This window comes from Dermacentor albipictus, chromosome 2 (assembly GCF_038994185.2).
Source record: "Dermacentor albipictus isolate Rhodes 1998 colony chromosome 2, USDA_Dalb.pri_finalv2, whole genome shotgun sequence".
Classification (NCBI taxonomy): Eukaryota; Metazoa; Arthropoda; class Arachnida; order Ixodida; family Ixodidae; genus Dermacentor; species Dermacentor albipictus.
The window spans coordinates 51,800,941-51,821,172 of NC_091822.1; the positions used below are offsets into that span (position 1 = coordinate 51,800,941).

The following is a 20,232-nucleotide window of genomic DNA, read 5'->3' on the forward strand; positions in this document are numbered from 1 at the left end:
TTGGCCATGGGTCTCAAAGTTGCTAAAGCTGGCTGGTATGCGGAAAAAGTGGTGCACAAGAATACGCTTACAAAAACTTCACTGGCACGCTCCACGGTGCGAACAGTGACGGTATTCGTGCAGCATATTCCGATCATGCGCTTCGTGCAAAAAAGAAAGAAGATGTTATTACACTTAAACTGAAAGAGACCATCCCCCTTAAATAATGGCGGGACCTGTTTCAGTACCTCATACACGGGGTACGTCAATGCGGCGCGTAAGGGACCAACGGCGCAGCAGATTTTGGAATCTGCCCGGCCCACAATGAGCGTGGCGGCGGCTGTGATGACAGCTTGCGCTGCTTCTTCATCCCTAAAGGACAGTCCACCGACTTACAGGTAGGCTGGCTCAAAGGTTTCGTCTATTGAGGCGAGGCCTTCACGGCGAACGCACCACTCCCAACACCGGACGCCCAGAGACTCGTAAGAGCAATGGACATTACTCCTAGTCAGACAACGTAGCCAGAGCTAAAGAAAAGCGCGAGTCTGAGCACCACGGCAAAAAAGGAAACCTCGCATTTAAATCACTTTTTTCTCTCTTACACAAACAATAGGTGCACCTTTATGATTACGTAGACGCATGTACTGCAACGGGATGACAGGCGACTTCTGCATAACCTCAGCGATATCAAGGAACCCTTGCATAAATATATTCTAAGGGTGTTCCTGTTCACAATATTGATTTAAAATGTGCACAGACAAGCTTTCTCCGGCAATACGCCATTTTTCGCATAGGCCGAGATGATGGTAAGGCCTAGTCCGGCATGTGGCCACAGTTGTCGAAAACATTCATTACTTCACCCTTCACACGTCCCTCAATGCAGTTGCAGTGCGAGCAGTTCTGCTCAATACATTGGTGGCCGTCTGATCATTTTGCATGCATCCGAAATATCATCTGACCAAAACGGAATTCTTTGGTTTCATCGCTTACGCTTATCTTACCTTTGGGAAGTGTATTGCTCGCAGCAACCTGGGTGGGGACTTTCGGTGTGACTAGGGAGTTCGGCTGATCGAAAACTTTCTCGTGGGCTATGGTACACGCCTATCTAATAAAGAGACACCTACTACAATCTTGCACATAATTCCTATTCTTCTATAAATTTAGCCCTTCAATCTTCCGTGATTACATTTCTTCAACTATAATGGAAAATCCATTTGGGAGTGACCACTCCCCGATTGCACTGAACCGACAACAGCAACATGAATGCCGTTCACATATACTTCGGTGTAAACTAGCCTCCGCTAACTGGGATAATTTTAAAGAATCCGAGATCTTATCAGCGAATTTAGTATAGACGATGCAGTAGCTTGTTTTACCGCTTTTCCCACAAACAAACGGTAACTCGGGCAAAGGACGAGTCCCTTGGTGGAATGATCAAAGATACAGGGCGCGAAAGAAACAAAATAAAGCATCGGGCGTACTCCGCCAAAGCCCAAATGCAGGACGTCTCAACGAATTCCAGGACGTCAAAATGCAGGGAAGCGGTATGCGAAGGCAAGCGAGGAAGGCAATCGACTGTAAATGTAGGTCAAAGGAGCCTTCCCTCGGCGTTTTAGCGTTGCTCAGCTGAAAGTTTCTTTAAAGGGGTGTCATAACAGTGCTCCGGATTCGGACAGAGTTATGTACGACATGGTTAAACACGTCCACAGAAATCACACCACTCGCACTTCTTAATCCTATCTCGATAGCTCGGTAACAAGCTATCGCCCGGTAGGGCTAACAATATGCCGCGGCAAGCTGTTTGATATAATGATAAATTGTCGCCTTCTACAGTACCATGAATCAAACTGCTTGATCTGCGCCAATTAGATTCAGTGTACGCTACAAACCGACGAGATTTGTTACACATACTTCCACCGGAGGCTGCTGCTCAGGGGCGTAGCCAGGGGGGGGGGGGGCTTATGGGGCTTCAGCCCCCCCCCCCCGAAATTTTTTCGTGCTGTCCATGCACCGCCGACCAAAGCGACCCCCGGCGCCGGAAATCACTCTGGATTTTGTCTAGAATGTTTTTTGACGCTCGAAAAGACATTTAACCGCGAAGATGGCGAACTCGGGCTGGATTTCGTGGCAACGCCCATACACCGGCAGTCACATAACGCCAAGCAGTCCCATTCGAGCACATTGTTTCAAAGGCGCTTTGATGGTGAGCGGGCTCGCCGCGGCATCTCACTGAGGCCACGGAATCTATGGAGCGCATGGATATCAATTGTGGAACTTTATGGGTATAAAGCTCATAAGCTCTTGATGTGAAACGTGCATTGACATTTCCAAAGTTGTGCTTTAAATTTTCAATTGCGGAACTTTGTGGGTTTAATGTTGTTATAAACATTTGACGCCAAAGATCCATTGACTTTTCCAAAGTCCTACATCGGTACATACAACGAGACAAGCCAAATCAACACACTAGCAGACGAGTTGACAAAGCACGCAGCGAGGTCCAATGAGACGATGTGTTGGGGTGGTTCATTTGTGCCGTCATGTCACATACAAAAATATCAACACTTTTTTAACCTATGCCATAACAACCATGTCAAGACACTAAAGCCAGCCAAAGTAACTACGTTCTTATTTATTTTTTCTACTTTGACTTTTATTCGCCGAGAACACATTGAGCCTCTTCAATTTTTTTTTTGTTCTCGCTACCCTACCCGCGGGCTGCCAGAGCGAGCCAGAGCGCATATGTTTTTCTCGTACGGCCCCGACCACCGCGTGGTGCACTTCGGTGGGCGTTCGGTTTGCTCTGGCCGAGCGGATTTTTACCTGACAGAGTTTTGGAAGCTTTCTGGCTAGCAGACGAGAAAAAAAAACAATGGTCACTCGCCGCCATCACTGTGGGGACTCGAAGGATTGCACCGCGTTCCTTGAGCGGAACCTTTCCGGAAAGTCTTGTTTCGCCAGTGTAGGACACTGAGCAATATGCGTATGGTTCTCAGTGGGCCAATCGTCTCATGTTTTCTTCGGTATTAATTCTGTAGCCCCATTAGGTGCCCGATGTAGGCATTCGATTCTGGCCAACATACTTTCCTATGCATTTTTTTTTCCATTTCGGTGCCTCCGCCCCACAGAAAAAAAAATACATTGTTGCGGCGCAGCGAATTGTCGCATGGTGAAAGTTCGATTTTGATACTTCTTTTGCGGAAAGTAATGGGCGACGGGACGCTTCAGTTGCCGGATACGTTTATTGTATTATTGCGAAAGCAATTATATGGACATTCCAGGCGCATTCCTGCCGTCTCCGTCGCCCTCATGTTTCGTATAAAGTCCAAGGGTGATAAAATCGTGACCACGCGCTGCATGCTGTATGTGCGAGTGAAAGCGTAGGGGGGGAGGTGGAATGGGTGAGCCGACGATGGTGGCTCAGTCTTGTGTGTGCAAAGGAGAAAAGCGGGGAGCAAGCGCGCCGCCTTCCGTCGCGCGCAATACATCGGGGGGAGTGGATGGAATGGGGGCGGAATCTAGGATTCTGTGAATCTATGATTGCGCAACATGTTTATTTGCCTTGTTTGACGCATTACATACAGTTACTTTTTCTTACATACATAGACTCATAGGAGACATACGTATACTTAAATATCTTGTTGCGATGTTTTGTGTATACATGCAGTGAACTATGTTTCCAGTGACACTTTTTTGTCCTTTATCAAGGCGTATTTTCACATTTGTATCTTTGCATTTCTAATGTATGAGGGCGAGTCAAATGAAAGTGCGCCTACCCTAACCGCGCAATAATGGTTCGGTTCATTATCTGCGAGGCATGCGCGTAGGAGAACGGCATGTTTCATTTACAAAAGTGACACGCAGGTGCGAAGATATATGTTCTTTAATGCTCTCATACACTGTGTTGAATATGGATGCGTCACATAATGGACACTTCAAAAGTTGAACAGCTCGGTGTCGCGAAGTTTTTGACAGCTAAAAGTGTTTCCGAAATAGAAATTAATCGCCTTATGGCTGCCGTTTACGTTGAACACGGCATTTGATTGACCACTGTGAATCGTTGGAGCAAACGGTTTAAAGGACGTTGTAAAGACATTCCAAGACCGGGCCAAACCCATCGTGCAATCACCCCCCTACACAATTTCAAAGGTTCATGAGCTCATGAAACAAGAATGGACGATAAGCATCGATGAACTGGCAGACCGTCTGAAACATCAGTCACGGTTCGGTTCACGCCTTAATTCATGAGCTTCTCGGTTATCGGCTCTTTGGTGCCCAATGGATCCCCAAGATTTTGATCCATAGCGAGAAGACGGAGAAGTTTCGCGCTGCCTTGACTCATCTGATGGGGTATCACAATGAGGATGACGACTTCATGTTTGCAATTGTGATCGGGGACAACCCTTGGTGCCACTACTACGGGCCTGAAACACGACGGCAAAGCTTACAGTGGAAACATTCGAATTTACCACGCCCAAAGAACGCAAAGGCCATCATTTCCGCTTGAAAGGTGTTGTTGACTTTTCTTTCGGTCGTCAGGGTCCATTACTGATAGAATTTGCTAAATCTTGAGAAGCTATCAATTGTTTCCGATATTGTGAAACGCCAGAACGGCAGTGCGTCGCAATCAAGAACGAACAACGTGGAAAACTGACGAATGGGGTCATCTTGTTCCACGACAATGCCTGTCCCCACGTCGCTTATGTGGTTAATACAAAACTGGCAAAGTTCAAGTGGGAAACGCTGCAGCATCCGCCATACAGCTCAGACCTGTCACCTTGCCACTTCTACATTTTGGGGCAACCGAAAAAACAGCTCAAGGGAACCAGATACAGACTTTTTGAAGCAGCAACCCAATTAGTTTTATAAGACGGGAATCACGCGACTCGTTAGTCAATGGGACAAATGTCTAAATTCTCATGAAGACTACTTTTAAAAGAAGTACCCCGTGGTTGGCTCACGTTCATTTGACTTGCCCTCGTATATCTTGCAGAATTCCTGCTTTTTATACGTGCCCTCTGTTGCGACTGATTTCGGTGCAATTACTCACGATACACGACCGGTGACAGCTGCGTCTGCGTAATACATTAAAACAAATTACAGCGTCATTGAGATTTTTCACTGGCCATTGCATATATACAAGAATGTAAGCACGGTTCTTGAATGACAAAGTTTCATTAACATATCTGTCCTCAACTTGTTCAGTTCATTGCCTTTTAATTTTTCATATCAGTGGCATGCACTGCTTTCCTGGTTTCCAACTGATATAGTTCTAAAGTTCGTGTGATATTTTCTTTACTTAAATAGACAAAAATATGGAAGCATTGATATCAGTTATTTCGGGCAATATTTTTGGCACATACGAGTATATTCTTTTATGAAAAAATACATATTTTATTGTTTTGACTGTGCGTAGCGTTCAAGAATTCGTTTGCAGCATCTTTGGCAATGACAATGCAGTTATTCATGGATTTGATCTCTTGACAAATTGTTTAAGAGGGAGCTTTAGCTCGGGCCCAATCCGACGCGGCCTATTCAAATACTTGTAAAACGCAGAAACCCTTTTCTTAGATAATCCTGCTAATCGCTTTTATTGAAATTCGTTGCATTTGAGAGAAAAAGTTAAATCCTAGTTCTGTTGGAAACACAACTTCGATTCAGGGCCTGAATGTTGTTTAAAATATTTTGAAAAATTCGAAAGTTTGAAAATATAGAAGCACGACGTTTACAAACTAACAGCTATGCATGAATAACAGACATTGTGGTTCTGTAAACGGCATCTATTATAACAGTCAAAGCGGACAAGTTTGCTATGTCAATTTGTATCTTACGTGAATTGGTTACGTTGTGTACAAGGGTTCTGCACAAGCCGTATTTCCACAATACTAAACTTTTTTGAGATTCATGTGCGACATATCCATTTTGTCCGCTGTAGTAGTACTATTAGATGCAATTCACAGAATTGTGATATCATTTTTCATTGTTGAGTCACGGAGTTTTAAACTTGATAGCTTCGTTTTCTGAAAATTTTTGATTTGGCCAATTTTTAATAAATAATTGACCACCTAAATAAAAAATTTGAAACCAGTAGTCACTAGAATTAAACTTTTTCTTTTACATGCAACAACAAAATTTCTGGCTACGCCACTGGCCCCATGTGTGTGTGTATATATATATATATATATATATATATATATATATATATATATATATAATGAGAGGCCAACAAACACTGACACCAAGTACAACATAGGGGAAATTGCATGTGCTTAATAAATGAAATAAACTAATGATAAATTAATGGAAATTAAAGTGGATGAAAAGTGGTTGGCCTCTCATTATATGACTAATACATATCGGGTCCCTCGGTTAACCACCTTTCTTCTCGTTTATATATATATATATATATATATATATATATATATATATATATATATATATATATATATATATATATATATATATATATACACACACACACACACACACACACATGGGGCCAGTGGCGTAGCCCCCCCCCCCCTGAACAAAATTTCTGGCTACGCCACTGCTGCTGCTGCGATAGTAGCAACCTGTATGGCACATGAATACACGCCCTTGTGCTTAAGGGCCCTGGTGAGGGAATAGTGTTACTTGTAGGGCGTTTTTTAGTATATCACCTGTTGCAATATATCCTTTCATCATAGCACATGTGATGTATCATTGTTTAGTTTTAATGCCCACATATTTACCCACTTTTCAACGAATAATTTCTAGTGCTCTATACGGCCGTGTTTCATCCACGCCTCGATGTTGATTATCCATATACCAATGGCAGCCGATTCGTATGGGCTTGGCGCTCTTTCGACACATCTGGCCCTCGCGCCAATAAACTGATTATTATCATGCGGATTTTGAGAAGGCCCGTCAAGAACCGACCACCTTCGGGATGATTTCGTTCATAGACAGTTCTTTTTATCTATGTTTAGGCATAGATATAATTTAAGACACCACGTGGCTCTATGGAATTTTGAGAGACCAGTCACGAGCGGGTTTTCGGGAGACATTCTAACTCTTATAGAGAGTTACTTATTTAAACAAACTTTGTGCCTAAAATTAGGCAACACATTCTATATTCTACTTTAGCAGGAAACTGTCTTCCTCAGGGAGGCGTGCTCAGCTGTACGGTTTTCATTGTAAACATGGACACGCTCCGTTCCTCTGTACCTGTAGGCATTGCTATTCTGTTTGCGTAGACAACATATACAGATGTTTTAAATCATGTTGCCTTGCATTGTGCGAGAGGCATGTTCAGCTTGCGCGGAAGAAATTATCGAAATGGGCAGATCAAAATGGGTTCAAGAAAAGCTGCTGCGTCCTTTTTTATGAAAGAGAGGGCTGCTCCGTGACCCCAGTATAGAAATACAAGAACAGCATATTCATGCGAACAAAGAACAGAAGCTTTTGATCGTCATACTCGATTCAGAACTAAACTTCCTCCCCCGCAATAAGCACCTCAAGGCCAACTGCCTTAAAGCCACGAACATACTGAAAGTTCTGTAGCACACAAATCGGGACAGTGACAAAAAATAGGCAATCTCTAAAATCATATACGATAGCGTTTAGACTACGAGGCTGTAGTGTATGGGTCTGCTAGATGGAGTGCCCTGAAAATGCTTCATCTTGCACATCATTTACGCATCCGCCTGGCCATAGGAGGCTTCCAAACTTGCAGGGTATAAGCTATTTATTAAGAATCTAATGAGTGGTCACTCCATCCACAAATGTCGTACTCCACTTTCATGTATCTCCTGCAAACGCACCCTGATCTTGAACATCCTTGCAACAAAATCTTAAACAATATCACTTGTGCCACACTTTTCCATAATCGGCCAAAAGTGAGAGCTTCTTTCACTGCATGTGAGGAACCTTGGGGAAGCAATGGTGCTCCCACTGCTTAGAAACATTCCAATGGCGCTAGCCAAGCCAGTATCACCGTGGCTGTGGCAGTTGATAGAGTGTGACACGTCTTTTGTAGAAGTTACGCAGAACGCCCCAGAAATAAACATCAAACTGCATTTCCTAGAGCTTGAGTCAAAGTTGTCATGCCCGGATATTTACACCGATGCAATAAAGTCGCAGGCTGGCGTTTGTTATGGCGCAGTCCGCCAATCCTTCTCGTAATCCGGTGTTTGCACCCAGAAACAAGCATCTTTACGGTGAACGCGTACACATTGTTGACGGCCGGAATACACGTCAAGGAAATAAAACTGCAAAACGGAATAATACTTAGAGATTCGTTCAGCACCGCCTAAACCTCAATGCATCTAAAGAAAACACTTTTTTACGAAACTTCACTTAATCCTCTGGGCTTTGTACGCATCTCATCAACATATCATTAGACACTGTCGATCTGGCCACACAGGCATCTAAGGTAGTATGCTCGCCGACCATACAATCGCATCAGTAATTACAGAACTATGTAATTCTTCCGTAGCTGTCCTTGCTATAAATTTAAAGTCCTTCCTACACAAGAAACTGAATGGCCATTGGCAACGTACGTGGGACACTGAAACATTAATAAAGTTCATGTTATTAGGCCAAGCGTTGGAATCTAACCACCTATACCAAAGCTACGACAAACTGAAGTTGCTTTCTGCCTTCTTAGGATAGGCCACACCCATGGTACCTACTTCTACCTGTTCACCGGTGATCAACCTCCTGTCCGCAATAAATTTGGCGAGACGCTAGTGGACTTTCACATCTTGTTAGCCTGTCGGGAAGTAGAAGCTCAATAAAAAGAGTACTTCGCCCCAGCATAAAGCCAACGCGGTTGCCTCCACCGGGTATGTTTTTCGGCATTATGATTAAACCACATTTTGAGAGTAAGGTAGTTGTAGTTTTTACAAGATGGTGCACTATTAACAACGCAAGAGATTCATAGCACATCCTCTCATTCGAAGCTGCTGCTGCGATGACATTCTTCTAATGCATGCGCCTCCCAGCGCTTGCCTTCTAGGGCTCGCTCGTGAGGTATGAGTGCTACTGTTTCTCACATGCTTAATACATCATCTCCTTGTAACATAAATTTTATACAGAGCCCTAGTCATTGTCATTATTTTAATACTCATATGTCTTACACTCTTCGCAGTGGTTAAATTTCAGGCCTCTCTACAGACATGTTGCATCAGCCATTCAGAAGAGTGAAATTTACCAGGTTTTACCACCGACAATTCATTCATTATCGTTTGTTTGGCGCTCTTTGATCACATCTGTCACTTTCGCCAATAAAATGCACAAATCATCATTACACAGAACCAAAGAAATACTGGCTTTTTGCCAAGAGCCGAAAAATCGCATTGGAATGGACCAACCTTTCTTTGAAACAACAGGACAGGGGAAAGTTTTAACTTCGCCAAGGCTCTGAATCCGGATGAAGTCAAGGAAGCCTTAAACTAAACAAGTGCGTTGAAGGTCAGAGATAGTGCAATCGTTCGTTTATTATTTTCCTGTAATTATGGAACTGTAACTTGCTCTTTCTGAACATAATCTTTCCTATTGCTGCCAAGTTGTATATCTATGAAGTATTGGTAAAGAGGGCTTCTTTCTAGTTTGTTGCCACCACATTCTTTACATATGCGTGGCATCATGCCCTCTTGACAAGGTTGGTCGAAGAATCCTGACAGGGAAACTTATTCGGCTAAATAGGATATGTTCAAATGGCCGCGCCGAAAAGATAGCAGGGATCGCCTTCGTAGCAGCGAACGCAGTCGAAAGAAGATTTCGATGATTTCAGCATGTGACAATAAAAAGAGAGCTGTATGCAGGGTTCCTTGGCAGTCGCTAACGCTGTCAAGAGCAGCGATGCGCTGGATTGCACTGCACCCTGAAGCAATTAAAATAAAAAGAAACAAAACATCTCGCCCAGAATAGTCAACGTATAGCTCTAGCACATACCTACTTACGTCTTCCTTTCCCCTGTATAGGCAAGAACGGTACATGCGAGCTGCCTTTCCAATCATACGTGAGCTGGTGGCCCGCGTTTCCAAAACCTCGTGCATGCGACGAGCCCACGCCTGCTGCAGCACCGCCAGCTTCATCCATGGAGACAAAATTTTGAGATACATGGGGTAAGGACAACAATAAAAGTGCTTCGGCAAGAAATAGACATTAGCGATGATTGATGTATCGCAACCAATGTCATTCATGTCTGGCTTCTCCATTCTGCAATATTAGCTTTCGTACCATGCTTACGGCGCCGTTAGTAAACGGCGCCAGCAGATTAGAAATTATATCATGAACAGGTGTTGGCGAGTATTCGTTGCATCGAATGCGAATGGATTGTGAAACAATATTTGTATTGAAAAACAAGCTATTCGGTAGTTTCAAAACTAACCAACTATTTCGAAACAACCGATCGTTAAAGTCATGTTGCTGTTCTCCGTCGGTTAAATGAAGTGTCGCAAATTATTACCATGTCAAGCAACAACAAAATCTCTCAAAGGAAGGCAGAAACAAAATAGATAACGAAAGCTTTTTTTTTGGTTTAGGGGCGGAAACATACCTGACAATGAGGTCATATTGCTTTTAGTCTGACATTTAAAGTTTTTGGCAGTCTAATCTTAAATATCATTTGTTATATTTTACGCTACAACCGAAGTTTTACACGCATTCATGGCACGCAAATCCTTTCGGATCTTTTATTTTTTTTCTTATTGGCACAAGTTATGATATTTTTCGACAATCAGTTAACGCTTTTGTGAAAAAAAAACATTTGAGGCAACACCCATTCATTTCTCAAACGATTGCTTGTAACAAGGACATAAAGGCGATGACAGGCTACTAGTGCATTTTTTAATGGCAATTAGTGATCTTGGATTTAACCGTGATACTCTGGCCAAGACTGCTGTCATTTTTTTGGACTATGAGTACAGGAAGGCTGCATAATTACCCAAAAATAACCCTGCTATAAATAGATGTATGCGTCTGTGTTATAATATTCGATATTCGATACTTACGGTGAATTCGTCCAATCGCACCGGTTTCGAATGCGCCGTTTCATCCAATCATCGTCTTTCCTAGGGCGCCCTGGTGCACACCGGCGTGATCTGCCCTATTCGCCTATTCTATTTGTATACCATGGGTGTGTGGAAATTTTCGTAATCACCCACTTTTAAACATAAAAAGAAACTACTTTCGGGAACGTGTGGCCAAAAATTCGGAGTTCGTTTTCTCGCGCAATTTTCTTCTAGGCAAAACTATCAATATTTGGCGACTTCATGCACCTACCCATAGTAAGGCTTGAAATATTTTCGTTTAGAACAGATACTCATAAATGAAACTAGAGGTGTAGCAAAAAAAATAATGTCTTTGAGATCGCGCTGTTGGTACTGCCAGGCTTTTCTATTTCTTTTTTAATTTGTACCAGTCTTCCACTGTAGTGGGCGACTCTGGATTAACCACAGCCACCTCGTGTTCTTTAACGTGCACCCGAATCTAAGCAAAGGGAATTATTTGTATCTCGCTTGCATGAAAATGCGGCTGCCACTCCCGGTAACGAACCCGCGACCTAGATCTAGAGCCAAAAATGTATATACACCTCCTTCTCTGATGTAAGCTGCCCTAACCGGAAGTCACTGACCATCTTCATGCGCATGTTGTGCCCAGCTTTCCAGCGCTTCGTCAGCAGTATGCAAGAGATCTATTCACAATCTCATTACAACGTTCAAATTCCCATCGGCCAGTTACCATATCGGTATGTGTTGCTTTCTGTTGCTGCTGTCACGAGGTTTAAGGAGTAGTCAAGTTGCTCCTGTGCAACTTTTTCCTTATATCCTCCATAAACTTGTACATTTATGTAAATAAATTCATTCATTCATTAATAATTTTCTTACTCTCGTTACCTGCTGCGGTGGTCTTGCGGCTATGGTGTTGCGCTGCTAAGCACGCGGTCGCAGGATGAAATCCCGGCCGCAGCGGCCACATTTCAATGGGCGCGAAATGAAAAATACGCCTGTGTCCCGTACATTGAGCGCATGCTAAATATCCCTTAAAAAATAACGCGTAGTCCCCCACTATGGCGTGCCTCATAGTCAAATGCTGATTTTTGCGTGTAAAACTGCAAAATTAAATTCAAAACTCGCGCTCCTTACTTGCGATATCGCGGGCTCTCGTGGGCCCGGCATTTGCGAAGTATGAGCACGATACCATGCAAATGCCGGAACGTTTACGCCGAGACATTTTCATTTCTTTGGCTTCCGTGGATTGTGGCCGTCGGAATTAAAATTGAACACGCGACCTTGTGCTGAGCATCAGAAGGCCGTAGACACTGAGTCACTGCGACGGCTAAAACGCCAGAGTGTCGCCAATATCGAGTACTATCCTGAGCGGAGCGCACGTGAAATCATTAAAACATTCATATTTTTCCCGCTGCAGCTACTACCACGACACCACGATGTCTATACAGTAGCTGCGCCAGTACCTCTCGTTTCACTATAAATAATCCCCTGTAAGTGCGTTAGATTGTAAGATGTAAGTGCTTTTTGTTCAAACTGGTAGTTTTTTTTTTGCATGTCAGAATCCCCACTCTCTATATCCAGTGTATACCCTGTTCTTGCGCGTTTGCAGTATTATCAGTGCTATGTCATCAAACGATCCTGGCTATGAATGTTTTTACTTTACAAGCAACGCCCACAAGACGTATACGTCGTGTCTGACGAAGAGATTGCTAAAGCGGAGCTTCATATGCCTTCCGTGATCCTGTGGCACCGGAAATCGACGTCGAGCAGTTCCAAAAAGTTCAATGGTAGAATTTTTATAACAGACAAGTTTTTTAAGGCTAGGATCCCGGGATTTTTCCGCGTCCGCCTCGTCGACAAAAAACCCGGTGGACCAATCCTAGTGGAATGCAGGGCCAGGTGCAATGGCTCATACTTCCCCAAGAAAGATGCGTGAAGCGAACATACGGCACAGCTATCGTTTCAATACGAAACGCGCAAATAAAAGCAGCCATGACGCCACATGGTTGATGATGAGACGCGCGCACTTCCGCGTTGGCCAATGTACCTTGCCGCCAAACCCTCGCCGCTAATCGTTTTCGGAAAGATTAACATAGACGCCTCAAAATCGGAAATAAAGGAGTTGTAAGCCCGACATCTCTTTGCTTCACGCACGTGCCATTCCGAGGCCCCAAGTAATTCATTGTCTGTTCTCTGAACAAAGAATCTGGTGCCGAGTTCAGGATTTGTCATTTCTTTTGCTTACTAGCAGCGTCCGCAAATTTCTTTTTACCCCTTCCATCAGGGACATATCGTCAACTAACTAGAAATGCTTCGTCTTTTTGTCCTGCAGAGGTCGATGCCTGAGGGTGGCCAACGTACGAATACATGCGTGTCTCCATGTTGTTCAGAATCCTGCGGACGTTTTTTTTTTTGAACATAGGGTGCCTTCCGTCTCCACTCTCTCTCGAGTATAAGAGGGCTCTCGCCTACTGGAGAGAGCGCTTCACTGATATCTTCAACATGTGTGGCTTCTAGGTGCTCTGTGACCTCTGAGTTCCTCTTTTCAGGATAAGTCTATTTGCGTGATGCCTGCGTAGTGCTTCTACCATTTATTTTATACTACCGAAGTGTGCAGCTCTTACAGAGTCGTTCCCCTTGCACAATAATTAAAGAGGAGTGCAGATCCAGGATCGCCGAATTATTAATTGATGATCCACGGCAATATGTACTGCGAATATGTACTGCGAATACTCGCGAATATGTACTGTGCCCACTATCACAGTTTACGCATGGTACTGCGGCATTGCGGTTGTCAGATGAGTGGTCGTTGGCAGCGAATCGAGCACATGGGTGTTGCCCTAAGCAGCTGTGTGTTCCGTATCCAAATATTTGACATTTAAAGCAGTGACGAGGATTTTGGATGTAATGGCATGTGCGTGCCTTGCAGTATCCTGTTTCAATCGTATCAGGTAAGGTGCTACATTCAAAGGTTGATACAAGGTGCTTGGTCGGGATTTCTTTGTTGTCGCACCTAATTTTTATTCTCTGCATGTTGGCAACATTCTGGTACTTCAACCCTTCGAGGAGTTCAATTTTGCTTAGGACAATGAAGTCTGGCTCGGGGATTACTGTCCGAACGGTATTTCTAGAACGGTGCGGCTAGATGGTGATGGCAAATTCACCAAACACTTTGAGGCTGGAGAGTTTCTCCTGCTGTTTCATTTTATAGCTTTCAACAAGTGCCCGTTTGCGGGTTTTGTTGCTTTCTAACCTGGGCAGATGTGATCATTGAGCGATCTGGCCTCTAGAAAGGGCGAGAGTACTCTTACTGACTTGCCTGGGTGTTCACTGTGGATTACGTGAAAAAGAAGTTTGCATTATGGCGCCCTCTTTTCAGTAGACGGTCCCCGACCGGTGGGAAAGAAGTGGTCATATGATTGTCCGCAACGTTCGGCAGTAACGCCGGTCGCCCACCCAGAAGCCCTACAAGAACGCTGCACGGGACTACTATATCCTAACACACACACACACACACACACACAAACACACACACACACACACACACACATATATATATATATATATATATATATATATATATATATCTATATATATATATATATATATATATATATATATATATATATATGTATATATATATCATGCCACATCTAATGTTACGAAGTGAACCCTTGCCCTTGCCACCCACAAATATCGAAGTGTGCCGAAGGCTGGACAGATTGATAGTAAGAGAGAAAGACGAAAATTGAAGAGGAGGACAGGAAACAGTGGCCGCCGATTTGATCCAGGCGGGTAAGTCGGGAGGTGCCGTCTGCGTAAAGCAGAGACCAAACAGTTGTGCTGCCTACGCCGCGGGGGCATTAAAGGTCAGGACACCCCGCACGGCTCAACCCCTAGGATTTCCCTTGCTTAAAGTACGGCTAAGCCGCACACGGCGCACGGCCAACGGCGTGCGGTGCATATATTTGTCGCGATCACCTCTTTTTAATTTGTGCGCAAAGTGAAATATCTGCTTTCCGAAGCCACCAGCGATTGTGTCTCCCTGTCGCAACATCAGGCAAGGTCTGTGACGTCACGGGGAGAGTGAACAGGCCTTAACATGTTCTAGGTAGTTTTGGAAGAACTCGGAGAAATGCTAAGAAAGATAGTTAGAAGAAGTACCTTTGTAGTGTAAATTCTCACACCGACGAGATAAAACTATGGAACAGAGTAAATGCGAGGGTACATCAGAAACTATTTGCCCCCATATTTTTTTAGGAAAATTATGGCTCTAAATGCGAAGTTGACATATCAATTTCCAGTGGAGCACCTTTCTTGGACCAGGCTGGCCTTTTCTGCTGGTAGCTGCGCGGCACAGCGCAGCTATGAAGATGGGGTTGCGCTTCACACGTCCAAGGTCTACTAGCAACGAAGTGCGATTCGTTTTCTATAATGCAAGGGACAAAGGACCATCAAATTCTACAGGTAAATTCAGCGCACGTATGCGGAAAGGTGTCTGGCCTTGAGATGTGGTAGGTGGTGGTGTTGTGACATGGCAAAAGGCCGTGAAGCCAAGACAGCTGCCTAACGGTGGTTCCACAGTCAGCCGGACGAATTATACCACAGAAGCATTTCAAATTTACTGCTGCGATGGGACAAATATCTGAACCAGTGTGGAGACTATGTGGAAAAATAGTGTAAGGTACATAGCATAGCAGGTATATTTGCAATTAGCAGTATGTACCTAATTTTGGCTAATAAAATATAGGGGCAAAGGCTTTCTTATTCGCCCTCGTAAATTGCAAGGCCGCCAGTCGCACTGTCTCACCTTGGAAAAAAAAAAGGTGATAGCCTAGAAGACCAGGCAAGGTTTCTGGCTTAACACTTTGAATATATGTCTATTTTATCAGACTGCACCGAACCTTTCCTGACGTAATAAAAGGCGCAGAACGACACCTCCTCGTACGCAAACATATGCAAAATGAGGCATATAATCGACCATTTAGTCTCGCTGAACTTCAGGCATCTCTCAATTGTTGCAACACCTCGACACCAGGTGGCGACTGTGTCATGTACGAAATGATTAGACACGTACACCCTGAAACTCTAAGAACGCTCTTAAGCCGTTTCAATGTCATGTGGGCAGCTGGCTAGTTTCTATCTTCTTGGAAGGAAAGTATTATCATCCCCGCACTTAAACAAGGCAAGGACCCATTATTAGTCAGTAATTATAGTCCAATACCATTGAGAAGCTGTCTTTGCAAGCTATTCCAAAAAATAGTGAACCGGTGCTCGATCTGGGTTCTGGACAGCAACAAAGTCCTAGACCCTCTCCAATGTGCTTTCGGGGAGTTCAAGAGTTCAAGAGTTCTATATTTGCATATTAATAAGGTTACAAATGGGGATTATACATACATACAGAGGGAGGTCCCATAGTCAACAGACTGTACATGGGACCTCCCATTACAAGTGAGTAGGATATATAAATACAAAGCAGCTATATAAAAACACAAAAGACACCATATTAAGTTAGTCACTTGCTTACGCTGTAAAACATTAACGACACAAAGCACTTATTAATAAAATGATAACGATCACATTGTTATATTGAGTGCAAAAATTTACGAAGGTTTGACTTGAATGTGTAAAAATGAGAGGATATCTTAATATGACACGGTAATGAGTTCCAAAGTAGTGTGGCTGAAAAATTAGTAGTAAATTTACCATAATTAGTTCTAGGTTTTGGTAGTAAATAGCTGTTGGTAGAAGCAAAACGGGTAGACGTGGAATATGGATACTGGCTGGTAGTAATTATAGGGAATGGGAGCTTTCCTTTAACAGATTTATAAACAAGTAGTCCAAGTGAGTATTTATTTAATTTCTGTAACGATAAAATGCCGTTAGATCTGAGCAATGGAGATGCTTCCGATGTGTAGCTGCTACGTGTAATGATGCGAATTGCTTGATTTTGTGTATGCTGTAGTGGAGATAAATGTGTGGGATACGTGTTTCCCCATGATGATATGCAATAATTAATATGCGTGTGAATAAAAGCGTAGTAGAGGGAGATGAGTGTCTTCATTTTAAAGAAATTGCGAATTTTAATTAATATTCTAATTCCATATGCTGCCTTCTTTGTTAAAGATAAAACATGCTCGTCAAATTTTAGGTGTTTATCTAATATGACGCCAAGAAACAGTACACTAACAGCAGGATAAATTGCACTGGAAGCAAAGGTTAGCGATGGATACACTGAGATATGTTTTTGTTTAGCTGAGAAGATCACGAAGTTAGATTTGGCAGTATTAATGTGTAGTCTGTTTAGTTGGCACCATGTGTGTCTACAACAGGCGACCTTGTTCGCATGAAGAATGCAGGGTGTTTTAAGTTGAGCCAAACTTTAAAAATATGCACTTGCTACGCAGCTGAACAGAACCAAGGTAATGTCGCTTGGACATACTTAAATACATTTTGCAATCCGTTTATTTAGATAATTAGGGTTAATTATTCAACTTCTCATTTATTGCAACGATATGGAAGCTGTGAATCTGCAAATTCTTATGCGACATGGCAAACTCCTGCTACCGCTTTCTGTGGCTCAATGCGTGCTACATATGTGTTTCTCTGAGCGTGAAAGAAACACGGGAATACACACAAAATTCCATCGCCACTGGCCGCTTGAGGCACTTTGCATTTATTCGCGGGCTTCTTTGACGCTCGGAAAAACACTGTTATTTAGCAAGTCTTGAGCAACAGAAAGCTGTATATGGAGTTTATCGTGTTGCCCAACAATGTTCCCAATGACACTTTTCTTCTGATAATAAGAATGGAGAAGTTGATTTAAAAATAGTTATCTAAGTAGGCGGTATGTATAAAATAATCTGAGTATCTCCAAGCAGCGCCAGAGCAGAACGCCCCCCCCCCCCCCTTCACTCCACCCGGCGCTTTGAGCGCGACGGGTCACAGCGCGCTTCCTCCTCGCTGTCCTCCCATGCGCGCGCAGGATTGAGCAGCTATCGTCGGCTTATACTCACACGCTTCCGCTTGCACGTACAGCATACGGCGCGCGGCGACGATGTTACCTCCCTCGGACTTTATACGCAACATCACGGTGACGGTATAAATGCTCGTGGAGAGTGCATACCATTGCTCTCGTAATAAAACACTTTCTTTTACTATACCGTCATCAAATTCCACTTCATCAAGCAATGCTCGTAGGCGATGACTCGCTTGTGGATAGCGAAGCAGTTCGAGCTTTTTTTAAAGTGATCCTTGTTTGCTGCATGTTGTACACAAAAGTGCTCCGTAGCACGATCTCTTATGGGAGGTCGTTGCTGCGATTGCAACACTGAGAGCACGTGATCCCCTGCCCTTGCATGCTAAGGCCTGGGTGAAGCATTAGTGTTGCCTGAATATTCGTACATTTAATTCTTACAATTACTTCGCATCATATTGTAAGGTTCATAGCACACTTCACATGTTACAAAATAATACATATACAGTACATATTACGCATTTTGCAGCGAACATTTTAGGCCTCTCTAGAGCCATGTTACATCTTTCCGTTTGTCATTAATCGCACCATGGAATACCTTGCAGCATCTCCTGACACTCTTGGGCCATTATTGGCGCTTGCGCCATTAAACCCCGTACACCATCGGTAGAGGATTAATGTGCCGTCACATACCATTTGATGAAAGCAAACAGGAGCGAACATGTCAATCCTCTCAGTCCTCTCTTTCATTGACTGTACTTCCGGCAACCTTTCTCTTTTTCGTTAAGCTATGCCCCTGTTAAATGCCTCTGCCATTTCATTCTTGTATTTTATTTTATTTACCTAAATTAGCACAACGCATTTTTTTCCCTTTAATGTTGCTACCAACTGTTTAATGCTGACCTGCAGTTTTGTAATTGCCCACACCAACTGTATTAACGAATGCAAAGGGACGAGTTATGTAGGCATGTACACTGTACAATGGTAATAATTCACAGCCTGCATGTTTACGCCTAATCTAGTCTTACACGGTTTCCTTTCTAGATAGCTGCTATGCTTTGGTGTTACCTATGTGCTTTCGTTGTATGTTGCGGAACGCATCAAAATTATGTGAATGTATCTACATATGACGAACCGGCTTTTATATGTCAAGGGCTTGTTTGAACTTTCGAGCCCAAGTGTTATCTTTTACTATTGACTCATGCCTTGTGCGAATTTTTGTGCGATTATTAATTACTTTCCGCACAAGTTTAAATGTGGGGAAATAAATCTTGCCTTGTTTTGTGAATGAGTCTTTTTAAAAGCTTTTTTTTATTTACCACCAGCCGTAGCACTGCTCAATCATTCCATAGGGATCTATCTAAGCTATTCTCTATAGCGCTGCAGTCCATCCAAGTTTACTGTTCCAGAACACTCCGAGCATGACAAGGCAACCTACCAAACATGCTTGAGTGAACAAAAATGTGTTTTGTTCATAAACGAAAGAGCGATTAGACGTATACCTATGTTAAATAAATTGGAGATTACACTTGTTTCTTTGTACATTACGTTTAAGTTCTTATGAGAATGCTAAGGATAATTTATGAAACTAGGTGGAAAATAGGTAAACATGTTTTGATGACTGGTGCATATTTTAATTTTTTTTGAAACCAGTATGTGACAGTTCTCTATAGCTCAAGTAAACATACTTTTGATAGTGTTTAACTACTTGAAAATGTAGGGAGGTGCCACCTAATCAATGCTTCTAGTTCTGTTACGAAACACTAGGAAAGCTTATTTACCGCCAGACGTATTCATCGTGTACGTTTGCTCCGTCAAAAATGAATGGGCAGGTAAAAATTTTCAAATTTTAATGCTATTAGAATTCTTGTGAAATTCACTCAGTTGAGGTCTTTGTCAGCTCCTAACCTCTTTCCCAGCACCGTGGGTCATTGGGTTGTTTGATAAGGTATCTAGATTCAAAATCAGCCTTCGGACCGACTTGGGTCACTGCCTAGGTAACTCTTGGTTATGTGTCAAAACTAACACCAATTAGGCCAGCTGGGTGTTTGTCACTGTGCATGTGTCGTTCACCGATGAACCTCTTAATGCCAAATTAAATCATAGGGTATTTGCCATTGAGTATGTGCCACTCCTGAATAAGCTTCTTTGATGCCAACTTAGCTGACTGGCTATGCCTTACTGGCTTTATTCTGCCTTTGATAATAATCAATATATAAAAAGTTTCGGAAGTTACCCGAAACCATGATAGGTATTGCTAATAGCGCTTGAGACGCCAATCAT

At 43.1% G+C, this 20,232-nt stretch overlaps 1 protein-coding gene across 2 annotated transcripts in view; it reads right to left on the minus strand.

Moving 5' to 3' along the window:
• LOC135904325 (uncharacterized) overlaps positions 1–20,232 on the minus strand; it is a 35,511-nt gene that overhangs the window by 5,510 nt on the left and 9,769 nt on the right. The window contains exon 3 of one of the 2 annotated variants that reach the window (XM_065434946.1): positions 9,913–10,049. The exons of the other annotated variant lie outside the window; for it this stretch is intronic. Coding sequence (XP_065291018.1) covers positions 9,913–10,049 — 137 coding nt within the window. The remainder of the gene's footprint in view (positions 1–9,912; positions 10,050–20,232) is intronic. 2 annotated transcript variants of the gene reach the window in all.